This window comes from Prunus avium, chromosome 2 (genome assembly GCF_965620075.1).
Source record: "Prunus avium chromosome 2, drPruAviu1.hap1.1, whole genome shotgun sequence".
In the NCBI taxonomy this organism is placed as follows: domain Eukaryota; kingdom Viridiplantae; phylum Streptophyta; class Magnoliopsida; order Rosales; family Rosaceae; genus Prunus; species Prunus avium.
In genome coordinates, this window is record NC_142285.1 from 42,669,886 (window position 1) to 42,696,404 (window position 26,519).

At 38.8% G+C, this 26,519-nt stretch overlaps 8 protein-coding genes across 14 annotated transcripts; 7 read left to right on the top strand and 1 right to left on the bottom strand.

Moving 5' to 3' along the window:
* Positions 1 to 2: 2 nt before the first annotated feature.
* On the top strand, positions 3 to 2,683 carry LOC110767632 (Oxoglutarate/iron-dependent oxygenase). Of its 2 annotated transcripts, none has more exons than XM_021971220.2 (7): positions 3 to 163; positions 1,174 to 1,293; positions 1,405 to 1,462; positions 1,552 to 1,653; positions 1,795 to 1,852; positions 1,954 to 2,126; positions 2,230 to 2,683. In XM_021971220.2, the coding sequence occupies exons 1-7, from the start codon at positions 93 to 95 to the stop codon at positions 2,581 to 2,583; spliced, it is 936 nt and encodes a 311-aa protein (XP_021826912.1). In that variant the 5' UTR covers positions 3 to 92; the 3' UTR covers positions 2,584 to 2,683. The 2 variants fall into 2 exon arrangements, with proteins under 2 accessions (XP_021826912.1, XP_021826913.1); XM_021971221.2 differs by having other exon boundaries at positions 5 to 163; positions 1,177 to 1,293.
* Positions 2,684 to 2,838: 155 nt separating this feature from the next.
* LOC110767629 (ATP binding microtubule motor family protein) lies at positions 2,839 to 8,195 on the top strand. Of its 2 annotated transcripts, none has more exons than XM_021971216.2 (18): positions 2,839 to 3,852; positions 4,190 to 4,355; positions 4,451 to 4,651; positions 4,738 to 4,927; positions 5,027 to 5,232; positions 5,341 to 5,582; positions 5,685 to 5,727; positions 5,969 to 6,034; positions 6,154 to 6,201; positions 6,288 to 6,344; positions 6,441 to 6,497; positions 6,575 to 6,662; positions 6,758 to 7,113; positions 7,185 to 7,231; positions 7,365 to 7,386; positions 7,468 to 7,536; positions 7,683 to 7,721; positions 7,928 to 8,195. In XM_021971216.2, the coding sequence occupies exons 1-18, from the start codon at positions 3,644 to 3,646 to the stop codon at positions 7,970 to 7,972; spliced, it is 2,151 nt and encodes a 716-aa protein (XP_021826908.2). In that variant the 5' UTR covers positions 2,839 to 3,643; the 3' UTR covers positions 7,973 to 8,195. The 2 variants fall into 2 exon arrangements, with proteins under 2 accessions (XP_021826908.2, XP_021826909.2); XM_021971217.2 differs by having other exon boundaries at positions 5,981 to 6,034.
* A 483-nt stretch (positions 8,196 to 8,678) lies between these two features.
* Positions 8,679 to 11,067, bottom strand: LOC110767672 (ATP-binding protein). Its single transcript, XM_021971281.2, has 5 exons — positions 9,999 to 11,067; positions 9,846 to 9,922; positions 9,442 to 9,553; positions 9,224 to 9,340; positions 8,679 to 9,123 (listed from the first exon to the last, which is right to left on the bottom strand). The coding sequence occupies exons 1-5, from the start codon at positions 10,962 to 10,964 to the stop codon at positions 8,776 to 8,778; spliced, it is 1,620 nt and encodes a 539-aa protein (XP_021826973.1). The 5' UTR covers positions 10,965 to 11,067; the 3' UTR covers positions 8,679 to 8,775.
* A 945-nt stretch (positions 11,068 to 12,012) lies between these two features.
* On the top strand, positions 12,013 to 16,940 carry LOC110767758 (U-box domain-containing protein kinase family protein). 4 transcript variants are annotated; one of them, XM_021971404.2, is made up of 11 exons: positions 12,013 to 12,161; positions 12,283 to 12,531; positions 12,748 to 12,869; positions 13,067 to 13,188; positions 13,546 to 13,650; positions 13,844 to 13,968; positions 14,076 to 14,143; positions 14,423 to 14,563; positions 15,122 to 15,649; positions 15,745 to 16,485; positions 16,619 to 16,940. In XM_021971404.2, exons 2-11 carry the CDS (start codon positions 12,324 to 12,326, stop codon positions 16,799 to 16,801), a joined length of 2,343 nt encoding a protein of 780 aa, XP_021827096.1. In that variant the 5' UTR covers positions 12,013 to 12,161; positions 12,283 to 12,323; the 3' UTR covers positions 16,802 to 16,940. The 4 variants fall into 4 exon arrangements, with proteins under 4 accessions (XP_021827096.1, XP_088105703.1, XP_021827094.1 ...); XM_088249577.1 differs by having other exon boundaries at positions 12,016 to 12,161; positions 12,288 to 12,531; XM_021971402.2 differs by lacking the exon at positions 12,013 to 12,161 and having other exon boundaries at positions 12,168 to 12,531.
* A 417-nt stretch (positions 16,941 to 17,357) lies between these two features.
* Positions 17,358 to 22,136, top strand: LOC110767697 (C2H2-like zinc finger protein). 2 transcript variants are annotated; one of them, XM_088248515.1, is made up of 10 exons: positions 17,358 to 17,610; positions 18,473 to 18,650; positions 18,900 to 19,036; positions 19,158 to 19,202; positions 19,291 to 19,344; positions 19,755 to 19,859; positions 19,974 to 20,177; positions 20,270 to 20,355; positions 20,446 to 21,464; positions 21,568 to 22,136. In XM_088248515.1, exons 2-10 carry the CDS (start codon positions 18,473 to 18,475, stop codon positions 21,840 to 21,842), a joined length of 2,103 nt encoding a protein of 700 aa, XP_088104641.1. In that variant the 5' UTR covers positions 17,358 to 17,610; the 3' UTR covers positions 21,843 to 22,136. The 2 variants fall into 2 exon arrangements, with proteins under 2 accessions (XP_088104641.1, XP_021827009.1); XM_021971317.2 differs by having other exon boundaries at positions 17,359 to 17,610; positions 18,429 to 18,650.
* Positions 22,137 to 22,839: 703 nt separating this feature from the next.
* Positions 22,840 to 23,765, top strand: LOC110767724 (uncharacterized). Its single transcript, XM_021971353.2, has one exon. It carries the CDS (start codon positions 22,883 to 22,885, stop codon positions 23,672 to 23,674), a length of 792 nt encoding a protein of 263 aa, XP_021827045.1. The 5' UTR covers positions 22,840 to 22,882; the 3' UTR covers positions 23,675 to 23,765.
* Positions 23,766 to 24,016: 251 nt separating this feature from the next.
* On the top strand, positions 24,017 to 25,221 carry LOC110767748 (uncharacterized). Its single transcript, XM_021971388.2, has one exon. It carries the CDS (start codon positions 24,222 to 24,224, stop codon positions 24,951 to 24,953), a length of 732 nt encoding a protein of 243 aa, XP_021827080.2. The 5' UTR covers positions 24,017 to 24,221; the 3' UTR covers positions 24,954 to 25,221.
* Positions 25,222 to 25,518: 297 nt separating this feature from the next.
* LOC110767569 (uncharacterized) lies at positions 25,519 to 26,515 on the top strand. Its single transcript, XM_021971148.2, has one exon. The coding sequence runs from the start codon at positions 25,679 to 25,681 to the stop codon at positions 26,435 to 26,437; it is 759 nt and encodes a 252-aa protein (XP_021826840.1). The 5' UTR covers positions 25,519 to 25,678; the 3' UTR covers positions 26,438 to 26,515.
* Positions 26,516 to 26,519: the final 4 nt, after the last annotated feature.

Here is a 26,519-nt window from a genome sequence, read left to right on the forward strand (position 1 = left end):
TAACCCAAAAAAGAAAGGAAAAAAAAAGAAAGAGAGAAAGGCAGCGGAGGCAAGTATATTTCACGCACAACACAGAGGTTCAGTTAGCGTCAATGGCTTCCCTCGTCTCAATCTTTCTTCTTTTGGCGTTTACGTCTTTCTCCTCCAGCTCTTCTGCTGAAGTGTAAGAAATCATCTCAATTTTCATTTCTGTAGCCTCATCTTATTTATGACTCAATCTTAAGCTAACCGCAATTTGAGATTCACTAGTAGATTTCGCAATTTTTGGTTCCTTAATTCTCACATTTCAGCCTTGTTTTCACGCTAATTAATTAATTAATTAATGGGTATCGTTGAGTATTTCCATATCCATGTAAATGTTCGCTATTCTGGGCACTTAGGCTTTAAATTTACAGTTTTGCCAATGATCTATAGATTCTGGAATTATACATTCTTTATCCTCATTCTGCCCAAGCCCTACTCATTTATTTATTTATTTATTGTTGTAAATTGTTGAAGTTCGAAAAATCGGCCTAGGCGCTAGGCGGGAGGACGGTTTCTTCTCTACTCGTCAGAGGTATCTTTGAATTTTTCTTCTTTTTTTGTTAAGAGGAGATGATGGAGGCAGAGAAAGAGGAGAGACGATGGAGGTAGAGAGAGATGGGAGGTGATGAAGGCGGAGGTATGAGAGATAAGCGTGGATAGGGTTCGTCCAAAAAAAAGGTGCTAGGGTTAGTGAAACGTTGTGTTTCACTTATGGGCTGGTATTTTAACAAGGTTCTCTTATGGGCTTGGGCCCATATACTAAAACATAATTGTGTTTTTATTTCAACCTCTGCTTTATATCAAATGAGTAAGACAAAATAATTAATTTTGGTATAAATTTATAATACAAAATAATTATTATTTTTTTATTAAAAAAAAAACGCCTACGCCCCCGCCTATGCCCCGATTACACCTCTAGGCGCTAGGCCACCCGCCTACTGCCTAGCAATGTTTCGAACATTAGCGACATATTATATTTTGAGCTCCATTTTTTGCTAGTCTGAGTTGCTAAATAGACATAAATTAAGAAAAAGAAAGATGCCTGTCACAAACTGAGGGAAGTGTTTATTTCTGTCTATGTTTCGACTGTGTTTGTTTGGTTCATTCTACTTGTCCTTAATCTTTTCTGTTGCGATCATTTTGCTTCAGTAGCAGGAAGGAACTAAGGAGTGAGGAAGCCAACAAAGAAACTTTCATACACTTTGGCCACTCAGTTCATTCTAACAGAATTGACCCTTCACGGGCTGTCCAACTATCTTGGCGACCAAGGTCAGGTACATTGATGAATTTCTTATTTCATGAATTTCGTGGAGTTTCCAAATCGGTGAATGTGTAATGTCTTGTTGCTGTAAGACTCTGAGTTCTTGATTCTTGCAATAGGGTCTTTTTATATCAAGGTTTCCTATCAGATGAGGAGTGTGACCACCTTGTTTCTTTGGTACATCCCCTGACATCTTTCTTTGAGATTTTCAGCATATAAATTGGTTAAGGCTGCTTGGTAGTTCTAAATTGATATTTTGGGCTTAGGCACGTGGTGGAGAAGAGAAATCATTGACAGAATATGATGATTTAGGAAACACCAACACAATCAGGCTGCGTAAAAGTTTAGAAATTCCCTTGAACATGGAGGTACCTTTCATGTTTTCCGTGACTCGTTATTGTAATTGGGTTTCAGAACACCAGTACTACTGACTGTCAAAGTGTGCGTTCTTAATCATTTCACCGGTATGCTGCACAATATCTGATGATTAATTGTCTTTTGGTTTCTAGGATGAGATAGTTTCAAGGATTGAGGAAAGAATTTCAGCTTGGACTTTCCTTCCTAAAGGTATCTCCCCTCAGTGTTATTGCTATGGTCTTCTATTCCTGAACTGGCTGACTTGTTGGGCATCATACCTTACATATGTAGTGCTTGTGTTTGTCCTTCAGAGAATAGCAGAGCTTTACAGGTTTCCCGTAATGGGGTCGAGGAGGCTGAGAAGAATTTAAATTTTTTTGGTAACAAATCTACATTGGAACAGAGTGAGCCCTTGATAGCAACAGTCATTTTGTATCTCTCAAACGTCACTCATGGTGGCGAGATTCTATTCCCAGAGTCTGAGGTGAGAATCTCACCGTGAGATAGAAACTGTCCCTTATTTCTGCTTTTTCGTTATAGATTTGGGATGTATTGTCAAATGCTGATCACGACTGAAACCATCCCAGCTGAGGAGCGAGGTTTGGTCTGATTGTGGAAAGAGTAGCAGCATCTTGAAACCCACTAAAGGAAACGCAATCCTGTTTTTCACTCTTCGTCTTAATGCATCTCCGGATAAGAGTAGCCCCCATACCAGATGCCCAGTACTAGAAGGGGAAATGTGGTGTGCCACAAAATTCATTTATGCAAAAGCCATTGGTGGGGAAAAAGTGTCATCCGATTCCGAGAGCAGCGAATGCACTGATGAAGACAATAACTGTCCCAATTGGGCTTCGATTGGGGAGTGTCAAAGGAACCCTGTATTCATGGTTGGTTCGCCTGATTACTATGGGACATGCAGGAAGAGTTGTAATGTGTGTTGATGGGCAAACCTCTAGAGTGTCCTTTACCTTAACAACTATTGTTTCCACAATGCAGATTGGTCAATAAAGATTACAGCGTGACTATCAAACTTCTTAATTTGATTTCGGTGTTCAAATGGTAGGATTTCATTTCTGCAAAGAAAGCTCTACAGTAAAAAAATTCAAAGCAATTCCATTCCAAATCAAGCTTGAAACAGTTTAAAGGTAATGAATTATTGAAGAAAATCCAGATGAAAGATCAAAATTCCACCATAAATACAAAAGCAAACTCCAAATTGGAAGAACATGAGAAGCAGCAGAATTGATCTATGGCACAGATGCTAGAGATGGGTTTGGCTTCTTTAAAGCACATGAAGATTTGAAGGCCTCAATCTGTGACTGGCACTTGACGTAGTCCCCTTTGTTCTCCTCCAAGCATTTCTTCAGGGCCTCAACATCGCACGCAGACATTATCTTCTTCCTCTCGATGTTCTTTGTTTCCGAAGCCCTCTCGTCCATTGTTGCTTGCTTCCAATCGGTGGAAACTCGAACAACTTGTAAAATCAAATTATAGAGTCGTGGGTTTATTGTCTCCCTCCGTTGTTTGGCGGCTGAGAAAAAGGAAAATGCGAGCTCAGTGAAAACGCACCGTTTGCAACCCAAAACAAAGAATGAAACGCAGCGTTTTGTGACAGAAACGAAAAATGAAACGCAGCGTTGTGATAAAATTGTTCTCTTGGGCTGTCATTTAAAATGCGTTCGATGGGTTCCGGGTTGTTTCTGCGCTAGCCCATATAATGCCTATCCTTTTCAGGAGAGGAGAGGGAGCGTAAGATGAACGACACGTCAGCAAAATTTGAATGGATGCCCTCCCAGGCCTTAACGGCTATTTGGTTCTTACCAAAAAATAAAGACCAAAATCAAAATAAAATCAAAACCAGAACCAACAAATTCAGAACCCTTTTACTCCCAATTGGCAATTCTCGTTGAGTAATCTTCCTCTCTCAAAATTTTCAATTTCACGCTTTTGGATCCCAAATTGAAACCCTAATTTCAGTAGCTGAGAAATTTTCAGTTCTATATGGCGTCGTCTTTGTGCGACCACCCTGACCGCACCAAGACCCCTATGCGTCCGAACCCATCTCGGAAGGTACGAGTTGTAGCGAAGATCGGGGGTTTTACGGGTCCGGAGGGGGAGCTATCAAGTGAGGTTTCTTGGATCTCTGTGAACAAGCCCAAGGGAGAGGCTTCTGAGAGTGTCACTCTCTCTTTCAGACAACAGGAAGCAAGGTAATGTTGCTCTTTGTGCCGGGGTCTTATTTATTTCTCTTTTTTTATTTCGTCATAATTCTATTATGAAAATGTAAACTTTGGTTGGTATTTTTTTCGTTTCTGAGAAAGCCTGGAAAATGAAAAGATAAAGTTCTTGGTAGTGTCAGATAAATTAACTTGTAAATATTATATTTTGGCTAATACAGCTAGTCGGCTTAATTGAATTGAGGCATTTCAAATTTCAGGCTTAAAAAGTGAACACCAATAATTGGATAAATTGAATTTTCTTTCCTCTTCGTTATCTTTTTTGTTTTATGATATAATAAAACAAGAATTTTCGTTTGCTGTCTTGCAGCCGTAAAGAATCTTATGAAGTGGACTACTGCTATGATCAATATGAAGACAATAATGTGATTTTTTCGCGAGAAGTAAAGCCTCTAATTCCTGGGATTCTTGATGGTTGTAATGCCACTGTGATTGCATTTGGAGCGAGAGGCAGTGGAAAGACTTGCTTAATTCAGGTGAGTGTATTTCTATTAATCCCAAAAAAAGCTTTCACTCTAGTTTCTTGGGAAATAAACTTTACAATAATGAGTTGAACCACTTGATTTTGAAGGGTTCTAGTGAGAAACCGGGTTTGGCAGCACTAGCAATGGCTGAGATTCTTTCACTGACTGAGAAAGATGGAAATTCAGTTACTATATCTTCCTATGAGGTTTATCAGGACCATGTATATGATATCTTGGACCCAGAACGCAAAGTAGTTTTGGTACAGGGTGATGCTCAAGGAAAAATTCGGCTTAAAGGACTTTCTCAGGCAAGTTATTTGGTGTTTTCAATGTAGATGGTAAGACTGGGCGTCTATTGTACATTCTTGATGACATAATTTCCATAACTTTCCAGGTTCCCGTGAAATCCATTTCAGAGTTCTACAAATTATGTGTTACTGGGTGTGGTTCCCGTAAACCAGCACAAAAGGTAGCAACTGAACTTCCACGTAGGAGCCACAAGGGCTTGATAGTGCATGTATCATCTCCCAGTGAAAACTCAGATACACTTCATGTGGGCAAGTTGAATTTTGTTGACTTGGCAGGTTGAATTTTTTAAGCACAGGCCACAAATATATTTTTCAGCCTCTTTGGTTTTAACAATGTTATATAGGCAATAACTTTGTTGAATCTGCCCTTAACAGGTTATGAGGATACCAGAAAGAAAAGTATCAACGGCCTTAATCTTGTTGAGAATAGTAAAATTCATAAGACAATGTATGCCATGTTAAATGTTGTTCACGCATTGAGTACCACAGAAAATCATGTGCCTTACCGGGAAAGCAAGCTCACACACTTATTGCAAGACTCCCTGGGTGGGGCAAGTAGAGTTTTGACGGTCACTTGTTTGGTAAGGTTTTAAGTTTGGTTGCAAGTTTTCTTTTTCTGGTTTATTGTTGTTTGACAGCTTTGACTGGCTTTGATCACCTTAACATATTATCTCTCTCTTTCACTGTAGAAACCTTCATTCTGCCCAGATTCCATTTACATGGTAAGCTTGGTGTCTCGCTCTTTTCAAAACAACAATGGGATAGACTCCACAAACAAAACTAAGTGTTTGACAAGATCGGCGGTGCTTTCATCACGTAAGATCCATGTACCCAAGACCATTTCTGTTACAGCAAAGAAACAAACCATTTCCAGAGTGCCTCTTTCTGACAAGAAGATCAATGGTAGTACGGCATCCGTATTGAAAGGAAGGTATGTTAAGAAGGTCCCTCTTGTAAACTAAGTTGTAGTTGAATCATTTTTCCTGTTCCAATGTACTGACTTTAATTTATAATATATTTTTTCTTTTTAAAGGAAGCTATTTGATGAAACAAGTCAGTTGACCAAATCGGAGAAGGTACCTAATCTCCAACTTTGTATCAGATATTGTTGTCTCATTTATCCTGGATATGCGCAAAGGTAGAAAAAGCACCACCTTATCAACTCGAAACTGTTTGATTCATATGCCAGGATTATAAGCACATCTAACATATGAGTGTGGGAAGCTTATATGCTTTCCCTGACACATTTCTATGCCAAGCATTTTGCAATCTCAGATATGAGAATTTGGATTTCCAACCTGAATTTTAGCTTATTAGATTTTAATGCAGGTAAGTGCAATCTCAGATGTGGCCTCAACCACAGAAACTTCTTTAGATAAAGAGGTGAGGGTCTTTTATATTTTACCTTTGATCTGGTCTATATTCAGATTTTCAAGAAGTGAGGATACTTGTAGGGGAGTAATCTTGTATTCATATTCAGACATTGCATCGTATTTTTGCAGGAAATGTCCATTTCAAACGTTACCAAAGCAACAGAACATCTAGAATGTGTAATTTATCCTTCACAGTATTCCTGTATTGTTATAGAATAATACCTTTGGAATCTGTGACTGACGGCAACTGATGGTCTATGCAGGAAAATTCATTATCAGATACTTTGAAGCCCACAGAATTTACTTTTATGGCTGAAAAGGTAATCAATAAGTCTAGCAAAATATAATAAGAGGATTTTAGTTTTTATAAGATGCATATATTAAAGTTTTGATGGAGGTCAACTGAAATTCCGCAGGACAATTTATTATCAGATGCTCCAAAGCATGCAGAAAGTACTTCAATGGCAGAAAAGGTAATGGACAGTTGCTCCACAATCATGGCTTGGTTAAGTGGCATACATGCTTAATGGATTTTTCATTTTCTTTCCAGGATGTTTCTAGTAACAGTGGTGGTCATACCGAGGAAGTTACTCCGAGTGTCAATAGCAGCAGCAGAAATACATTGTCTTTAGTTGAAGGTTGGTTTCTTATGGTTTGAATCGCAAAACCTAATTTGCAAGAAATTAGATGCAAATTTAAATAACTATTTCTAATGTATTCTTTCATTTGACAGTCCATAACATGGAAAAGGAAAACAAGGACTCAGAGGTCAATGAAGAAGAATCGCCACCAATAAGTGCAAGATTACAAGAATTATCGATTCATTTGAAATCACTCTTTTCTACAACTCCGTTGTGCACAAATATGCCTGAGGAATCAAATAATTTGAAATCACTCTGTCCTGCAACTCCGTTGTGCATAAATATGCCAGAGGGGAATGATGCTTCATCCTACAATCACCTCTCTACTAACATTGAAGAACCAAAAACTCCAGTTATCAATAAGGGTACGAAAGATAATGATAGATGGGAGGTTGGAAATTTCAACAGCCCTTGGGAAACACTTAGTACGCGCAATTCCGAAGTGAAGGTCTGATCTATCCCTTCTCTTCATCCATTTTATGCGTTGACTTTGCTTCTAATGTTATTCTTTCATTGCAGCATTCCCTTGTCCAAGACTATCTTAGCTTCTTAAATACAGCTAGCAAGTAAGTATATGTTTTTTTTCCTTCTAAGTTTCTATTCTGAGCAATGCACTTTGAAAATTTTAGTATTTCTTTAACTCAGTTAAGCTTTCCTCTACAATCTAACCTTTCCTCTGTTTTTTTTTCCACTTCACAGGGAAGAATTGAAAAGATTAAATGTGAGGATCACTACTTTTCCATTATTATCATGGTTTTCTACCATCTTTTCATATTTAACTGATTTGAGATTTTACATATAGGGGATTGGTGAGAAAAGAGCAACCTACATACTTGAATTGCGTGATGAATCTCCTAAGCCCTTCAAGAATGTAAGTATTCTCAATACACAGTATGGGAATTTTTAATTTTTTTTTTCTGTAGTTTTACAATATGCTAATGCAATTTTTAAATTCTCATTTCAATTGTATGGGCCTTCGTCGTGGTAGTTGATTGCTTTTCAATTTTGCTTTTTCAGCTTGATGATTTAAAAGAGATTGGACTTTCAGCGAAGCAGGTACTTCTCGTCAATTTTCATGTTATTTATCTTTCTAGTTAGTCGTATCCTATATATCCTAATTGCACTTGAGGAAAATCATTGAGAACATTTGCTATCCTTTTCGCTATTTATGGACAATTTTCTTAGTATATGAAAAGCATATGAATTCATGCCAGGATCAGTATGTCGAATTTACTTTTAAATTTGTGTTTTGAAACACACAGATTAAAGGAATGATGAAGAAGGAAGTTGGAGGGCTTTTCAATTAGCTAATCAAGTATTACACACAGATTAAAGGCTTGACGAAGAAGGAAGTTAGAGGGCATTTCAATTAGCTAATCAAGTATTAGAGATGTTGGAGATTTCTTTCTCCTTTGTTTTATATTTATCTTTTGGTTTGGCACAGGAGCAGATACTGTCATGGCATTGGCAACATCAAATTGCCTAAACCTTCACGTAAAATTATCGTGTAATGTTGTACATTTTTATTTATTTATGGTGTAATTCCTATGAAAGACAGAAAAAAAATCTTGATTGGTGTGGCAAAATGACAGAGAAAGAAAAAAAGAATATCATAATCTGATAGATAAGAGGGATTTTATTGACAATCCCTGTGAGTTCGTTGATCTTAAAACAAATTCAAATAATTGATTTGTAATTTTATAATTTTAACACTCAAAAAGCAAGAGTCAGACTTTGTGAACCAATACATATTCAAGTTTCCACTTCATCACATCATCTAGATGATTTTGGGGTCGGATTTCTAAGTGTAAAATCCTTCTTGATTTCATTTTGGGTGTTTTATATTTACTCTGGATATCTCATTCTCACTGCCTCCTGGGATTCCAAATCAAATGTTCTTTCTTATGGCAAACGAATAAGCCGTGATTTGATGAGAAATTACCCATCTGTTTAAACATCTTTTTTAAGATGCTAAAATGTGGTTTACTTGAACACTGCACATTACACCCATAATCATGCAAATGGTTTCCTTACATTTATAATAAATAAATAAATAAACAACGAAAGAAATTCAAACAAATCCCATTCGAACCCAAAAGTGACTGTTTCATCACCCACTATAATTAAGCAAGGCTTGCATTTCTGGTAGCAATCGTCTTACAGCCCCAACTCTGTTTTGTGCATTAGGGTTCACTTTGAGGGGTCGCCATGGCCAACATATGCGACTCACCCTTCTGTTATTGCGCTCTCTGCTCTCTGCTTCTTCTACTTGTCTTGACAGTTCCTCTATCCGCAGACGCAGCCCTGCCGCCCTGCTGTCAGCCAGCTGCAGGGACCTCTCAGCTGCTGCCTGTGCCGCCATGGCCGTTGCTGCGAGTTCTTCTTTCAATTTTAGTTTGCCATTTGATATGTCCAAAGCAGCCTTGGTCTTCTCCAATTCTTGCTTCAGAATGGCGATCTAATGAACCAGCAATGAGATAAATATATTATATACTTTTCTAAATTCCAATCACCAATGAATCAGTAACAATAAACATCAAATGGGAATAGAATTTTACCACTTTCTCACGTTCTCCAATCTCATTTTTCCCAGCTTCAACTTCTAACTCACAAGCTTCTCTCCATCTAGCAACCTCCGCTTCACTTTCTTTTATTTCGATCAGGAGTTCCTCAACCTGCCAGCCATAAAACGAGGGAATGAGTCAGCAAGAAGATGAGCATGCTTTAGGAAGGCACAGTAAACATTCATAACATGTTCTATGAAACTGGTCATTACATTTTGAGTTAACAGCCTCTCTCTATCCTCTAACTCCTTGATGTACTGCACGTTTTCTGCAATTTCTTGAGCTTGTTTTTCTGTGAGACTCTGTAGGCGCTCAGTGTCTGACCTGGCATCCAATTGATAATAAGTAATCGACAACTAATGAATAGTGCAGTATAAGCAGAGATGTGTTTGCAGAAATTTATATTCATAGAAAGCTGGAAACTCTATTATTACCGTTTCCCCAAATGAAACAATGTTTTCCTTCTTCTTAAGAACTAAAAAGTACATCATTTCAACATTCAAATCAGCATTTCTGGAAAGGCAGGCCTCTCCTCACAATCAAAATAAAAATGCAGTTTCAAATATGATCATAAAACAATTATGTGGGCAGGCACATAACTTGATTACGAGTTTACCTAGATTCTTCCAGTGATCTTCTCAGTTGAGTGATTTCAAGCCGTAGGTTCTTCATTATCTTCTCTACAGTCGATGCCTGATAAAAACAATAACAATTATAAATTAATTAGCAAGAAAAACCATAAATTAGCTTAAAGAAAAGTTGAACTCACCAGACTGACAACCCCCTCTTCACATTCACTACTATCTGATTTACTTCCTGTGGTAGATCCCGTAGCATCCAACTTATCCCCTGAACTCTCCAGTGACTGTTCATTGCTCCCACTTCCCCTCATAAACCCAAACCCAACTCTCTGCAAACCTCTCTCTGCAATCTGCAAAATGGCCACCCTCTTCTGCTCGCTGTTTCCTTTCAACCTTCTCTCCACAGCTTCCTTCTCCACCAAAGCGATCCTAAGCAAGCTACTGATGTCCCTGTTCTCCTCTGTCAAACTCACCACACTATTCTCCAATTCCTTCTTCTCTTTGTTCCTCAATTCCTTGTACTCATTCACCTTCACTGCAGCTGAAGTCGCTAGGGTCGTAACCGCCATAATCTCTTCCCAAACTGCCCTCCATTCTAGGTCTAGTTGTGATTCTTCACTCGTCCCCTCAATTTCTTCAACCCCATTCTCAACCTTTTCATCACCAACACCATCAATTATTCCAATTAGGCCCTCCTTGGTCGACTGGAGGGCATCCAAGCACTTCAACAAAAACTCATCTCTCTCTTTCCTCTCAAGCTCCAATCTTTCAACCGTCTCCCTAGAAACTTGAACCTCATGTTCAAGCACCTCCTTCGTTTTCAACTCCTCATCGATTTTTGACGCAAACCCATCTTCACTTTCTCTCAGAGAAGCTTCAAGCCCGTGAATTTCGTCGCGGAGAGAGTCTCTTTCGCCGGAAATTTCTCCGATGACTTTGACTAGGTCGGCGTTGTGAGCCAGGGCCTCGTCTCTCTGCTTCTGGACGAGGTTAAAGTCTTCCTCCATCGCCGCCGCCTTTGATAGGAGACTCTGGTGCGACTGGCGAAGGGACTCGAGCTCGGTCCGAAGATCATGATCGGAGATTTCTGTGGAGTTGGGCGGATCTGGGCCGTCTATCTGGGTTTCTGGGAGTGTTCCTGGAGGGCTTTCCATGGTCCATAGAGTAGAAGATGATTGGGGATCAACATGAAGAAATGCGTGCGTGTGTGTGAGAGAGAGTTTCAGAGCTACCAGTCAAAGCAATAGAGAGGGAAATAGAGGAGAGTCCGGTGATGGAAAGAGAATTTCATGTATATGGGTTTGGGTTTTGGCGCGAGAAAGTACAGTGCTAATGGACCAACTAGTTTTGGGCTTTTTCTGAGTATGGGCTGCTTGAATTGCTCATACTGATATATGTAAAGCCCATAAAAAAACTTTTAAAAACAAAAAGTACTTTTTTTTTGGTCGAAAAAAACAAAAAATACTTTAAACGAGCATTATTGGCTTAAAAAATGACTCATAATACAAGAGCCTTGTAGCTCAAAGTGCAAGTTGTCCCAGCACTCGATATCTTGTGTTCAAATTCTCATTTTCAATATCGTTTGTGTTAAAAAATGTCTCATAATTTTTGAACAAGGCATCCCTTACTTACATTATATGATAATTCACCGAATTAACTCTTTGTTACTTTAATTTTAAAATTTGTATCCATACCCTTAAAATATTTGATGTTGAAGTGCTTGAATATTATTGGCTTTGAATTGTAAAGACCTTATCAATTTGTTTACTCTTCATTAATAAATTGAAGTCTTTTTCTTCCCTCATAGGGACAAAGACATAGATCAAAAGTCCAGCCGGTTCGCTAAAGATCAAAAGTATCGGTGCTAACTTTACACGTAATTGTCATGCAAAGTGCAGGTCATTGCTTAAACAGGAATTTTCATTGATAAAACTTTTCTTCCTTTTTTTTTTGGGTCGAAGATAAAACTTTTCTTCTTTCTATTATAAAATCTAGAAGAATTGACCACAACCACATCAAATATGCTATTTTTAATTTATTAATTTGGTCCATTTTTCACATCAGTGGAAAAGAAATGCTTGTCTTGCTTGCACTTACTTCTTCTACCTTACGTATTGAGTCTATTGACTAATAATTTATTACATACCAAAGCATAAAATAAGGAAAAGTTACAATTTTTCTGTTACTCTCTTTTCTAGCTCTCTCTCTCTCTCTCTCTCTCTAACTTTCTAATTAAAATTACTTTCTTTTTCTTTTTCATCTGAATTAAAAGTATCTTCAAATTTTCATAAGAATCTCAGCCCAAAAGGAAACACATAACCATAAGTAAAGTTGTTTTTGTAACAGATCAGGTAAGGACTAATTTTGGTACAGAAATAATACCATGTCTTATCGGAATTACAGTGAACAGGGTTTAGCTTTTCTATGACTCGGCAATGACTGAGTTTGACTCACTGAGTTCACTATCCCCAGAACAGACCGATTCCCTGGCCTCGCCCGGGATTCGAAATTCCATGAGATTCGGCGATATTGTACGGATGGGGAGCGATGAAGAGGGTGAAGAAGAAGGGCGGGTGTTGAATGTGGACGAGACTATATTCGTTGCGGTGGGGAAGGACGTGAAGCAGAGCGAAACGACGCTGCTTTGGGCGGTAAAGAACTTCGCAGGGAAGAAGATATGCCTACTCCATGTTCACAAGCCTTCCCGCGTGCTTTCACTTTGTGAGTTTTTGACTTTGAATGTTAATTTTCGTTCAATGTCTTTTGGTTTATGTTCTGTGAGAGCTTGAGCTTGTGTTTGGCTGCTGAGATAATACAACAAAAGCTAGGGGAGTTGAATTCTGAGTCAATTGTGGAGTAGTTTCCATCTCCAATTTCTAGTTGTAATTTATTTGTCTTCAGAGCTTTTAATTATTGTGATTTTGCTACTCTTTGCAGCAGAAGGAAATGGTCCTGCCAGTAAATTGCAACAAGGAGCCATCAAGGTATACCAAGCACTTGAGAGGACAAAACTTCGCAAACTTCTAGATCAGTACCTACTGATTCTCATCAGAGCAGGGGTAACGATCCCCTTTCGTTGTTTTCGTACCATAGTGTGAGCTTTAGCATTGATCATTCTGAATTTTAAGTCAATTGTGTTAGTAAGAATAGAATTGCAAGTCATGCGTGATTGGAAGAATATGAACATTCAAATATTTTAGGAAACTGGACTAAGACATTTCATAAAACATTCCCAAATGATTTCTGATAAATGCAGGTGCAGGCAAATGAAGTATGGATTGAGATGCAAAATGTTGAAGAGGGGATTGTTGAATTAATTGCTCGGCACAATATTAGATGGCTTGTCATGGGGGCAGCTGCAGATGAATATTATTCTGAGTATGCATCAGTGATTATACTTTTCAAGGATACATTTTTTCATTAGAAGGGGAAAACTTTGTCTCTCTATCACACTCAAATTTTAAATAAAAGTACTCATGTTGTAGACGTCATGCTATTGTGTTGCATCATTCTGGATAAGGGATTAGGAGAAGGAAATTGTGATCTTTCAAATTTATTCTTAATGTTACTCCTAATACTATGTGGGTACATTTCTGTTATAGAAAATCATCTATTATTGTTGTCTCTAATTAAACGGAAAAAAATTTGTGATCTTTGATGAGTTGAAAGACTTGTGAGAACATGCTTATCTGCCTTAAATTTAAGTTGACTGACTCATACTCACTGCGATTGCAGGAGATTGGCAGAGATAAAGTCCAGGAAAGCATTTTTTGTATGCAACAAGGCAGCTAGTTCTTGTCATATTTGGTTTGTTTGTAAGGGGCACCTCATATATACAAGGTAATATTGGCACCCTTTACAATAACCCATGCATTAACGTGTGTTTGATTTTTATCCTAATGTATTAGCATTGGCAGACTAACTCAAACTGTTGTTTCGGCCCAAGTGGCTTTCCCATTTAAGTTCAAATTGTCATTTCTGTAACTTGTTGCTTTATCTGTATATGTACACCATATACAATTGCACTTAACAGGGGAGACAGAGAAGATGAATCTGAAATAGAAATTGCCCCTCCTTTGCTGCTTACAAGTTCGGCTAGTGGAGCAGAACAACCAGAGCACTTAAAATCAGAGTCAACTCATTGGCTGAGAAATCTAGGTAGGGTCACTACCCAAACTGTTATGTCTCGGATGAGAAAAATCTGTTTGATTTTTTTATAATATAAGCGAGTACTAGACAAGTAACTTTATTACAGAGCTCTGCAGATGCTGAGGAAGATACCAGTGAATTGGAAGAAATATCAAAGAGGTTGACCCCATTGCTGATAGATGAGGTTAGAAAAAATTGTTCATTGTCATATACAAGTCCCTAGATGATTTTCTTTATGCATCGTCTTGGTACACTTATATTTGAACTAAAAAAGGGTGAAGGGTCATGAAAATGAAGAATTTTTAATTTTTATGTCCTGAGGTTTTGAGTTAATGGACACATAATGTTGGAGCAGATAATGAACATACTTGTACTGTAGAATATAATTCATGATAATAATCTTCCCTTTATGGATATTATATTGCTCATTATTTGATTAGTATTTAACTGCCCATCTTTGCAGGAGGAAAAAGAAGCTTGTGAAAGTTATCATCTAGTAGAACCAAACATTGTGGACACTAATAAGAACTCAAAACAGAAAGAATATGAAGGGACAGTGAAGCGGTGGAAAGAGGAAGATAATGCCACGGAGGCTAAATGCAAGGTGAAATTTATCTTTTGCTAATCAATTTCTCATTTTCTTTTTGTATTGCTATTGTTTTGGCAGGGGATGCTGGGTTTATATATTAACGTCAAATTTGATCAAATTCTTTTGTCTTACGAAAATATTAGGTTTTCAGGATATACATGGCTGGAAATTAACTTGGTAAAAAACTAAGCCTGTTTTTTTTAGTTAAACTTTTCATTTAAGAATTAGTTTATGTATTTTATCTCCTCATCTCTCGTCTCTCCTCTTCTAATTAAAACAAGGGAAAAAAAAACGTTATCAAATCGACCCTAAGTAAACTATGCTTTCTGTATCTTGGGCAGCACAATTGACTGATGAGTTAAACTTATCCCAGTTATGTAGCCTGACCATTTCTAGTTAGTGTTTGGCTCAAACTTTGACCTTCTGGGTTTATTAGGAAGTGTTTGGCTGATATTTGTCTGCAATGTGCATCTGTGCAAGCATGCATATTTTGTTCATGAATGCATACGTACTCATCGTAGATACTATCTCAATTTTCACCAGCAAGTTTGTGTTTATGACACCTTCTTACAGGCCAAAGCATTTGAAAGTTTATGCACAAAGGAGATGAGCCAAAGAAAAGAGATGGAAGAAGCGCTCGCTAGAGTAAGGCAGGAAATAGATGGGCTGAAGGATGAACGTAATGGATTCATAGAACAACTCCAGATGGCCCAGGACAATAAGTTAGCGCTGGAGAGCCAACTGGGAGACTCTCAGTGTATGGTGAAGCAGTTAGAGGAGAAGATCCTCTCAGCTGTGGAGCTCTTGATAACTTTCAAGGATAGACGGGATAAGCTGCAGATAGAGCATAGAGATGCAATAACAAAAGTCAAATGGCTAAGGACATCGATAAAAGGGGAAGCTGCAAGCTTTTGTCGGGCAGAATTCCCTGTGTTCTCTTTTATGGAGATCAACGAGGCAACTCACAATTTTGACCCATCCTGGAAGATTGGAGAAGGAAGGTATGGAAGTGTTTACAAAGGGATTCTTCGCCACATGCATGTTGCTATAAAGATGTTGCCTTCTTATGGTTCTAAAACGCAATTAGACTTCCAAGATGAGGTAAATGTTATGCTGCTTTTTTTCCCCTACAATACTATGTTATTAGAAACCAGTAAAACACCAATGAATTCTTTGTTTTGGTTGAATTTCATCAGGTAGAGGTCTTGAGCAGAGTGAGGCATCCAAACTTGGTAACACTGATTGGAAACTGTCCAGAATCCAGGTCACTTGTGTATGAGTACCTAAGAAATGGCTGCCTTGAAGACCGCCTTGCCTGCAAAGGCAACACTCCACCTCTTCCATGGAAAGTTCGAACGTGCATTGCTACTGAGATATGCTCTGCCCTTGTCTTCCTTCACTCAAATATCCCTTGTCTTGTGCATGGGAATGTGAAACCCAGTAACATTCTCTTTGATGCAAACTTTGTGAGCAAACTGGGTGATCTGGGCATCGTTGGTTTGATCCCACAGAATGAAAATCCGGCCAACTTCGCCAGAATGCATAATGACCCAAATGGAACAGATGTGTATATGGATCCAGAGTATCTTGAAACTGGAAACCTTACACCCAAATCAGATGTTTACTCATTTGGGATTATACTCTTACAGCTTTTAACTGCAAGACCACTCCTAGGGATAGTGAAGGATGTGAAATCTGCTTTAGAAAATGACAATATCGACGCGTTGTTGGACATTTCAGCTGGGGATTGGCCACAAGAGCAAGCAAAGGAGCTTGCTTACTTAGCACTGAGGTGTTGCGAGAAGAACCAGTTGAATCGGCCTGACCTATGGGTTGTCCATGAGGCAATGGGAGCTTCCTGTGCTGCCTCAGCATCATGCTTGATTTCCAAGAAACTTATTAGGACACCATCCCATTTTGTCTGCCCCATTTTCCAGGTGATTTACGTCTACTGCTGCACGTGTATTTGATGTCCAGTTTCTGTAGATTCAACTAACTTAGAACTTAAAATGGTAACTTGGGCACCATTTTGAATGTTTTTTCTGATGACCATGACTGTTTTACTTGCAGGAAGTCATGAAAGATCCACACATAGCAGCAGATGGGTTTACCTATGAAGAAGAAGCAATAAGAGGATGGTTGAAAGGCGGCCACAATACCTCGCCCATGACGAATCTTAAGCTTGAACACTGCAATCTGGTCCCCAATTATGCCCTTCAGTATGCTATTCAACAGTGGCAACTAGAGTTGTAAAAATTTCATGAATCTTTATTTCTTTCATATACAAGGTGGTTTGAATTGCAAACATTGTAAATCACAGTGACCAAATATACTATATTTGAAACAATTACCAATAATATTTTGGGCACAAACACAGTTACTAGAAAGGTTACTTTGACCAAATTCGAATCCCCTTTTCGTAAATCAGATAGTAGTTTAGATGATCTTATATATATACAGCGAGCTTCTATTGAGGAATCCCAAGACACCCTTATAGGGCACACTCAGTATTGAAAAAAAGAAAGGAATTTAATCCTTGATTATTTTGCCAGAGCTACAAACACTTGAAGCCCTATTGATAAAAATAAAAAATAAAAAATAACTGGAAGCCCAATCCGAAGTGGACGGGCCTCCCACAAATTTTATAATGAGCTGAATTCTCTCAAGTGGACCAATTTAGGGCTGTCAACCTCTCAATTCCCAACGCACCGCATCAACGCTCTCCGTTGGCGCGTGAAAATAAATGCTACCGTCTCATGTCGTAATCTTGAGCTTCCTTTGTTTTTTTTTAATATTTATTTTCCTTATTACTGAAGAGGGGTGAAGAGGGGTTCCCTTCCCGTCCATCTCTGTAGCCTTTAGATTTATTTTCTCTTTACGAACTCTCTCACTCTCTCTCCACCCCGTCGGAACTCTCTCCTTTCCCTTCCTTGCCTCATCACTTTCTCGCGTATTCTCGGCGATTTTCCTTCCCGCCAAACACTCCCAATCTCCCTCCCGCCCGCTTCGAATCCCACAGATCGCCTGAGGTTCTCTCTCGATCTCTTCTCACACCTCCACTGGTACGTAAACCGATTACTCTCTCAGTGCCTTCATGTATTACATATATATGTTTACATATATACATATAGAATCACATATTGATCATAGATCACGTGTTCCCAAACCTTACCAAGCTTTGCCTTCTCATATTCATGCTTTCTGAGTCGTTTATTTTTTTTGGTTAATTGTATTGTCGTTCTGTTTGATAGCTGGAAAGACTCTGTATTTGTGCAACCAAAATAGAAAAAAATTATGAGAGAATTTCGATATATATATTAGTTTTGTGCTGTATATGAATGGTTTTTTTTCAACTTAGCTAAGTCTTATAGTCGTGCTTGGTTTATTTTTGATTGCATGTTAAGTTCCTGACTGCGGATTATGAAAGATTTGAATTCTTGTTTCCCTTTTCTATAGTGGGTTCAATTTGGTTTATTCCCCGTATGTTGATTCGTTTAGCCTCAATTTTATTTCAATTTTTTTTTTGTAAGAATATATTTCTATAAAGAGGTCGTGCTGCTTATGTATGTAGATGCTTCGTTTTCTGTCGAGGTGGAGGAACTTTTAGCTATGCATTCTTTCTGGTGGATCTGTATTTTAGAATTTGTTTTGTTATACCTATTGGTGTGTCAATTTACTTTTTCTTCTGTATTTTAGTTTGCTCTTATTAGACTTATTAGAGGTAATGTAGATGAAGGAGGATGTTTTTGTGCCCCGAGCTTGCTATCTTTTGCTATATCCGCTTAAGATATGGCATACGAATTCCTCAGTCCAGTTCAGTTTCATGTCAATTTGTCGTTGGATGTTTTCCTTATTTTTACTTGTCTTATATTATTTATAGAGGCATCTAGTGCTCTGGTGGATTTGAAGCTTCTGTGTGAATAGATGCCAATTGCTAAACTTAAGGCCTCAAACACTCTGGATGCTATGAAATCAGAGGAGGGAAACGATTCCCTTGACACTATCATCAGACAAGTTGCAAAAGAGCCTTCTATTTCTTTCTCTAGGGCTGGGGATAGTCCGGTCCCGTGGATTCAACTACTTCATGCCTTAGATCAACAAGGTACCAGCAATTATTTCTTCTAAACACAAAATTTTGTTAGATTATAGAATTGGGAAACTTTTTTTTATTGAGATTTGTGATAGGCTCAGCTTAAATGCAGCTGTCTCTAATGGGGCTAAATGTCCTGAGGCTGTTTTGCTTTTCTTGGTCCTGCGAAGGCCAAAGGCTGCACTAATTTGTATATTATATGTCATAGGATGGTATTTTGGTTGCATGTGTTTGCTGACAAAGCAATGTTAATTTTGGCAGAACTTCCAGGTTGGCCCTTGCACTCTCCCATTAAAGTGCAGTTGCAAAAATGTGACAAATGTCCCCGCGAGTTTTGTTCATCCATCAACTACAGAAGACACATACGTGTGCACCATCGCCTGAAAAAGCTTGATAAGGTTTCCTTACTATTTTAAAGTGTTATGACTTTGTTCATATTGAGTTTTGTGTATTGCGACTTTCAGCATAATTTTCTTTCCAGTTTGCTCATAATGCTTAATATTTTCTTACATCGTGTAGGATTCTTCTAAAAATAGGGAGCTTCTAGGGGCATTTTGGGATAAGGTACAATTTCTTCTTTGAATTATTTATGTGAGGGCTACCTTATTTTTAATGATGCGCTCACTCATTCCATAATTTGTACTTTTTCTAGCTATCGCCAGAAGAGGCAAAAGAAGCTGCATCATTCAAGAATGTAACTTTAGAGGTATTTTCTGTTTACTTGCCTGTATGTTTGATTGCATGCTTCATAAGCTATAATTATGTTTCCATGGTATGCATGGTGCTGGTATATTAAGTGGTACTCTTTTTTGCCTCTTATGCTTAGGTTCATGAACCATGAACCAAGGTAGGACAGTAAATGTATTATTTTTCCCTCATAGATCATAGTTTTGAATTGACCATGATTTGTCTTTGCATACCTCCTCCAGTTACTTATGATCAGTTAATTTCTTATGGGCTTCATTTTTTTCAAAAGTCAGTTCATATTATTTGTGTTGGCTTCATGTTTGTTTTGCTTCTGCTTTTTTCTTTATTATAAAAAATCTGTTTTCAAAGTGCAATCGTTTGAAAGGAATAGTTTTTGAAGTAGAGATCCTAATTTAATATACTTTCTAGGAAGTTCCAGGGTCTTCAATCATAAAGGCATTGACGACACATATTCGGAAACCAGGATTTTCTTCAATGCCCCACATTTATTTGAAGGCTGGTTCTGCCCTTTTGGTAAGGCCTTATTCTTTGTTTTTGTGTATCAGCTTTTATTGTAATGAACTTACATATGGCCTGTTCTATGGATGTGATATATCTGACTCTTTTTCTTTTTTATGTCCTTATCAGGATATTGTCCAAGCTAGACCTTCCAGGTTTCCCATTTCTTCCCAGGAGTTATTTTCTATCCTTGATGATGCAAGTGAAAAGACGTTCCTATCTGGGACAGCCATGTCAATGCAAAGATATATTTTCGATGGGGAAGCTGGGAAGATTGGCCTTGAATCAAAGAACTTAGTTGCTTGTACCAGCTTCTTGGTGGAACAAAAATTGGTAACTTTTCTTGTTTTTCTTTTCCATTTATTTAACGTAGTTGGTTTTACTCTATTTTATCATGTTTAAACATGTATTGATTTTGTTATCAGGTGAAAGCCTGGCATGCTGACAAGGATGCCGAAGCTTTGAGGTTACAGAAGTTGCTAGTGGAGGAAGAAGAAGCTGCTCAGAGAAGGTACACATCAAGCATTTCTTTTGGATATTCAGTGCATGTGGGTTCTTCAACTGTGTAATTTGTTTCATTTAATTTTTCGAATTTCTGTAGGCAAGCAGAGCTCATGGAAAGGAAAAGGCAGAAGAAGCTTAGGCAGAAAGAACAAAAGGCAAAGGATCAAAGACATGGGGATAAAGTCGATGTTAAAGAGAACATTGACGAAACACGGGAGGCTGAGCCACTGGTAGAAACATCTAGTCCTTCAGCAACATTTGATTCTGACACGACCAGTTCAGATGTGCAGGCTCATGATAGCTTATCTCTTGAAGCATTCCAACTTTCAACTGCTGATGAAAATGTGGATCCCGAATCTCAGACTGAATTTATCCATGGACATACTGATTCGGTGAGTGGTCCAAATGTTGAACGGCGAATGGTGCAAGGAAGTGGTTGTCGACGTGCAGTTGTTGCCCGATGGCAGGTGTTGTCAAAATCACAGCGGGGTGTGCCTAATGGATTTCATGGAGGTCAGAGCTCTCAAACATCAAAGCTTTCATCCATACAAAATCATGGTAACCACAGGGATTCAAGGGCTGCTTCTAGTGGCAATAAAGTATGGAGTCGAAAACCTAAACCAGAATATGATGGGGGAAGTTTGAAAGCTGGAGTACAGAAGGAAGCAACTGAACCAGATCAAATTAAGAACCACGAGGTTTTGATTGGTTCCATATCGGTCAATCTTGGAAATTGTTCCCAAGAAAATGATAATCTGGCCGGAGTTGATGATGATTGCCTTTTGGAGCATCAAATTCCAAAGAACAATGCTCACGATAAAACCAATAAACCTGATTTGGTACATAGTGGCACAAATCGGTCAACAGTGAAGCTTTGGAGGCCTGTGAGCCGGCATGGAACACAGGGTCCTATGGCAATTCAGAATGGCAACAGAGCATCTGAAATTGATGTGGTAGCTGAAAAGGGCAACAGTCAAAACCCTTCCAGTGAAAATTGTCCAAGATCGTGTGTCATGGATGGCGGTAATGATGGAAATGGGAATGGCTTTACTCACCTGGATGAAACTGGAAGCTTGAGGTTCTCTAGCCGTGCGGCAAAAGATTTTCTTGCACAGAGTGAGTTCAGTTCCATTGTGTATCTTGATCTTTTGTACAGTACCCACCTAAGTTAATTAACCCTAAAATGCTATACAATAAGTAAGCATCTTGATTTGTGCAGGGTGGAAGGAAGCTATTGCGGCAGACCATGTAGAATTGGTTCTATTACAAGACTCTGAGCCTCCCAGGTGCCCAGACAATCAAAATGATGGCGAAGTAGAATCTAGTCATTCATTGAAGTTTAAACGCAGCATTCTTGGCAATGCAGAAAACCGGCTTGTAAATGTAGAGGGACTTGAGGTTCCAACTGCTGGAGCTGCTAAAGTCAAGCACAGGACGAAGCCTGAAAAGGGTTTGAAGATAAAATACATTCCCAAACAGAGCACAGTTACCTAGCGATAGAGGGGAAAGAGATGGTTTTTGTTTTTTTTTGGTTATACGATGTGCACAGTTTAGCCCAGTCATTATATTCTTAGCAGAGGGTTCCAGTTTTACCAGTGGTCTTCTGTCAGAAAATTGAAGAAAAGTTTTGGAAGATAAGTTTTGTAGTTCCGCCTTTTTTTTCTTTTGTTGTCATAGCAGATTGATTTAGTGAGATTTTGAGATTTTCTTCTTTGTTTCCTTTCTTGCTTAATTGTCAAAATTTTATGTAATAAATTTGGTTTTTTTAGTGTGAACCGTCCTTATTTATTTTTGTTGCCATATATTCTTTGTACCGTCGGCAATGTGACCGACAGACGGAATGAGTCGATTTCTGGACAAGCCTATTTGCAGAATATATTTTCTCTATATATAAAATCTAAATGAGTATGGAGGCAGTCTGGAAGTTCTACTATTATAGTTCTTTTTCGATGTGAAAATATTTAAATTCACCCAAAAAAGATCATTTAAATGTTCGACTAGGTTTATAGCTCAATTTGTTAATAGCTCTTACCCGTTCAATTTCCCGTTCTTTTGATTTCATTTCCAAAACAGTGTTCTATTACCTTCATTTTTAGATAAATTGCCGTTCTTTTGATTTCATTTCAAAAACAGTGTTCTATTTCCTTCATTTTTAGATAAATTGTTCCAAATTAACCATTAGTATACTCTACATGCAAATGAAAAGGTGTAAAAAGGAGATTATAATTGCCCTTAAAGAAAGAAAAACTTATTTTCCCAAACATACAAAGGCTTTTCCAGGGAAAAGAGCTAAGGTTATGTCACACCTCTCTCTCCTCAGCAACTGGTTTGTCAACTTACACCGCATACCACCTCAAATTCCTATGTGGCTGCCACGTGTCCACTCTGCTAACAGCTGTACATGCTTCACCCGTCTTTCTTCTCCACTCTCCTCCCCTCTATATATTTCAATTCAGCTCTCTGTTTCTCTGCAATAAAACAGAGAAAAAGAAAATCCAGCTCTCATAGTTCCCAGTTAAACCATAACCAAGAAAATGGCTGCTGCAACTCACGAAGACCTTAGCCTCCAAGAAGAACAAGAACAGGAACATGAACGTGTTTTCAAACAACAAAACGACGACGTCCCAGCAAGCTCCCTGAAATACCTCAACCCAGAAAAGGGTCAAACCATGGAAACTGTACGCAAAGCTAATCTCATCTCTCTGTGGCAGCTCAATGCCCTCATAGTCATGCTTGTCTTCTCAGCCAGCGGCATGGTCAGCCTGCAAGACTTGGCCTTTGTTCTCTTCTCCATCGTCTACATCTTTATCCTCTCCAAATTCTCCTTCCCAACTATTTCCAGAGACCCATCTCAGGACACACCAGTCTTCAACCCACAAAGCAAAATGGTCAGACTTGGCCCAATCTTTGGCGCCGTCATCGGCCTCGTCCTCCCCATAGCCTATATCTTCGATGGCTTCTTGGAAAGAGATAAACAAGGCATCAGAGCGGCTGCCCCGCACGTGTTTCTTCTTGCCAGTCAAGCCTTTGTCGACGGAGTGGCTTTTTCCGACAGGTTCTCGACTCCAATTCGGGTTTTCGTGCCGGTTTTCTTTAACGCGAAGAGGATTTTCACCCTTGTGGATTGGGTCCGAAATGAATTTTCCGAAGGCTATGGTGATGATTATGGCGGTGGTTCTGCATCTGCTGCTGCAAGGAGACTGTCTCTTGGGAGATGGCTTGCCATTGCTAATTTGGTTTTCTGGACTTCGGATCTTTTTGGGTTTATGTTGCCTATTTATCTTCCTAGAGCTTTCAAGAAATATTACTCTGCAAAAACAGAGTGAACTCCAATATCAATATATCAATATATGTATTACTCTGTATGTATACGTATGTAGTCACATCAAAAAATAATATATGTATTGTATTTCGGTATTTGGTATTTGGTATTTGGACTTAAAAATACATGTTCCTGGTGTCTAATTTCAATGAGCTTGAAGAAGATAAGAACATAGGCCCAGAAAAAGAGAGATAAGGTTAACAAAAAGAGAGAGTCACACCTAAAATTCCCATGAGACTGCCACTTGTCCATCTTGGTCACTTTTTGTTCAACTCTGTCAGACTCCCTTGATCTTGTCATTTTCCCCTGTTTAATTTTATACTCAATTACACAAACATCAGTAAGAATATTTTTCTGTTTCAAATCTTCTTACTCCATTTTTATATTTAGAAGGAGCTCATAACTTTCTTTCATCTTCCTTGTGCATATGCCACACTGATTTGCCTTCTTCTGTGTATAACTTCAGCTCACATTTTGTGCAAGGAAAATCTCCCAAGTCCTACTTTCCCAGTTGACCATAACCAAGAAAACTTGTCTTACAAAGACACAAAATGTCAGGTGGGGTTGGTCCAACTTACAGTGACATTAGCCTCCCAAAAGAACAAGAACATGAACTCAAACAAAGCCAAGACCCAACTTCTTCAAAGCTCAAGAAAGCTAGGGTCCTCCCCTTTTGGCAGATCAATGCCCTGGCAGTCATCATAGTCCTATCAGCCAGTGGCATGGTAAGCCCTGGAGACTTCGCTTTCGTTCTCTTTTCCTACATCTACATCTACATCTACTTCCTCTCAAAATTTGCTTTTCCCACCCTCCCTTCTTCTAAAGATCCCCAAGCCTTTAACCCCCAAAACAAGTTTCTGAGCCTCTATGCTCTCTTGGGTGTTATCATAGGCCTTGTTCTCCCAATAGCATATATCTTTGAGGGCATTATGGAAGGTGACAAACAAGGAATTAAAGCAGCTGCTCCTCATGTTTTTCTTCTTGCCAGTCAAGTCTTTATGGATGGAGTGGTTTTCAGTGACAGGTTTTCGACTCCCATACGCGTTTTCGTGCCCGTTTTCTATAATTCTAAGAGGATTTTTACTCTTGTGGAGCGGCTTAAAAACGAGTTCTCTAAAGAAGAAGTGTATGGTGCATCTGCAACGAGACTTTACCTAGGGAGAATGCTTGCTGTTGCTAATTTGGCCTTTTGGTCCTTGAATCTTTTCGGGTTCTTGTTGCTTGTCCATCTTCCAGCAGCTTTCAAGAAATATTACTCTGCCCACAAGGAAAGCAAAGATTGAAAATGGTTCCAGTGACTTGTATCTCTATCCTTTTACTACTTCAGTTACCAGTGTTCTTCTGTCAGAAATTTGGAAGATGTTTTTGTAGTTCAGTTGATCAGTTAAAAATTAGAGTTTAGTTTCTTCTTTTTCTTAATTGTGAACAAAGTTTTTTAGTTCAATGTTGACTAGTTCTTCTCTTAGAAAGATAGTCTCCATCACTCTCACTTTTGTAATTTCAATTTGCAGGGTAATTTTCTGTTTTTTTAATAAAATTTTATTGTGGGTCCCATGATCACCACATGTACTGCAGGAAACAAACTCTGCCACACACTGAAACATAAGTGTAAATTTTGTCATGGCACCGAATTCCATGGCCTGCAAGTAGCTCAGACATATTTCCTCTGTCTAATTTGATAAGCTGAGCTTAAGAACAGCTAAGCCAATTTTGACTTAGACTAACAAAATTAGATAAAATTATGTCCACAACCTCTCTTCTTCTTACCAAGCTGTTTCCTTAATACCCTATTACACTGCCACGTATCCACCCTCCCCACCTTATGCCTAACCCTATCTTCCCTTCTCCCCATCCCTCCATCTTAAATTTCCTCTCTGAGCTTAATCACTTTTTCTTCTTCATCACAATTTTTCATTTTCTCTCCGCAACTACTTCAACTCCGCTTCTGTGCAAGCAAATCCAACTCTCTCACTCTCTCTCTCATAACAAACAACAAAAAGCATAGAAAATGTCAGGTGGGGTTGGTCCAACTTGCAATGACATAAGCCTGCCAAAAGAACAAGAACATGAATTCAAAGAACACCATGACCCAGCTTCTTCAAAGCTCAGCCCCCGCCAAAAGCCCCCAGCCCAAAGCAAACCCGGTTTGTTCTCCTTCCGGCAGCTCAACGCCCTGGCAGTCATCGTTGTCCTCGCGGCCAGCGGCATGGTAAGCCCTACAGACTTTGCTTTCGTTCTCTTCTCCATGATCTACATCCACTTCATCTCCAAAGTTGCCTTCCCCACAACCCTCAATTCTCCTAAAGACCCTGCAGTCTTTAACCCTCAAAACAAGATTCTGCGCCTCTATGTTCTCGTGGGAGCCATCGTAGGCCTTTTGCTCCCCATAGCTTATATACTTGAGGGCATTGTGGAGGGTGACAAAGAAGGCATCAGCGCTGCTTCCCCACATGTTTTCCTTCTTGCCAGTCAAGTGTTCATGGAAGGAGTGGCTTTCACTGACAGGTTTTCGACCCCGATACGCGTTTTCGTGCCGGTTTTCTATAATTCCAGGAGGATTTTCACCATTGTGGAGTGGCTCAGAAGTGAGTTTTCCAAAGAGTATGAAGAGTATGGTGGATCTGCAAAGAGATTGTATCTTGGGAGAGGGCTTGCAATTGCTAACATGGCCTTTTGGTGCTTCAACCTTTTTGGTTTCTTATTGCCTGTTTATCTTCCTAGAGCTTTCAAGAAATATTACTCTCTGCAAAAAGTGAAAGAATATTGACCAATCAATGTACTCAAGGGCATACTTTTTTCTTTTTCTCTTTTCGTTTGTTAATGAATAAATGATCTTCATAGACAATCCT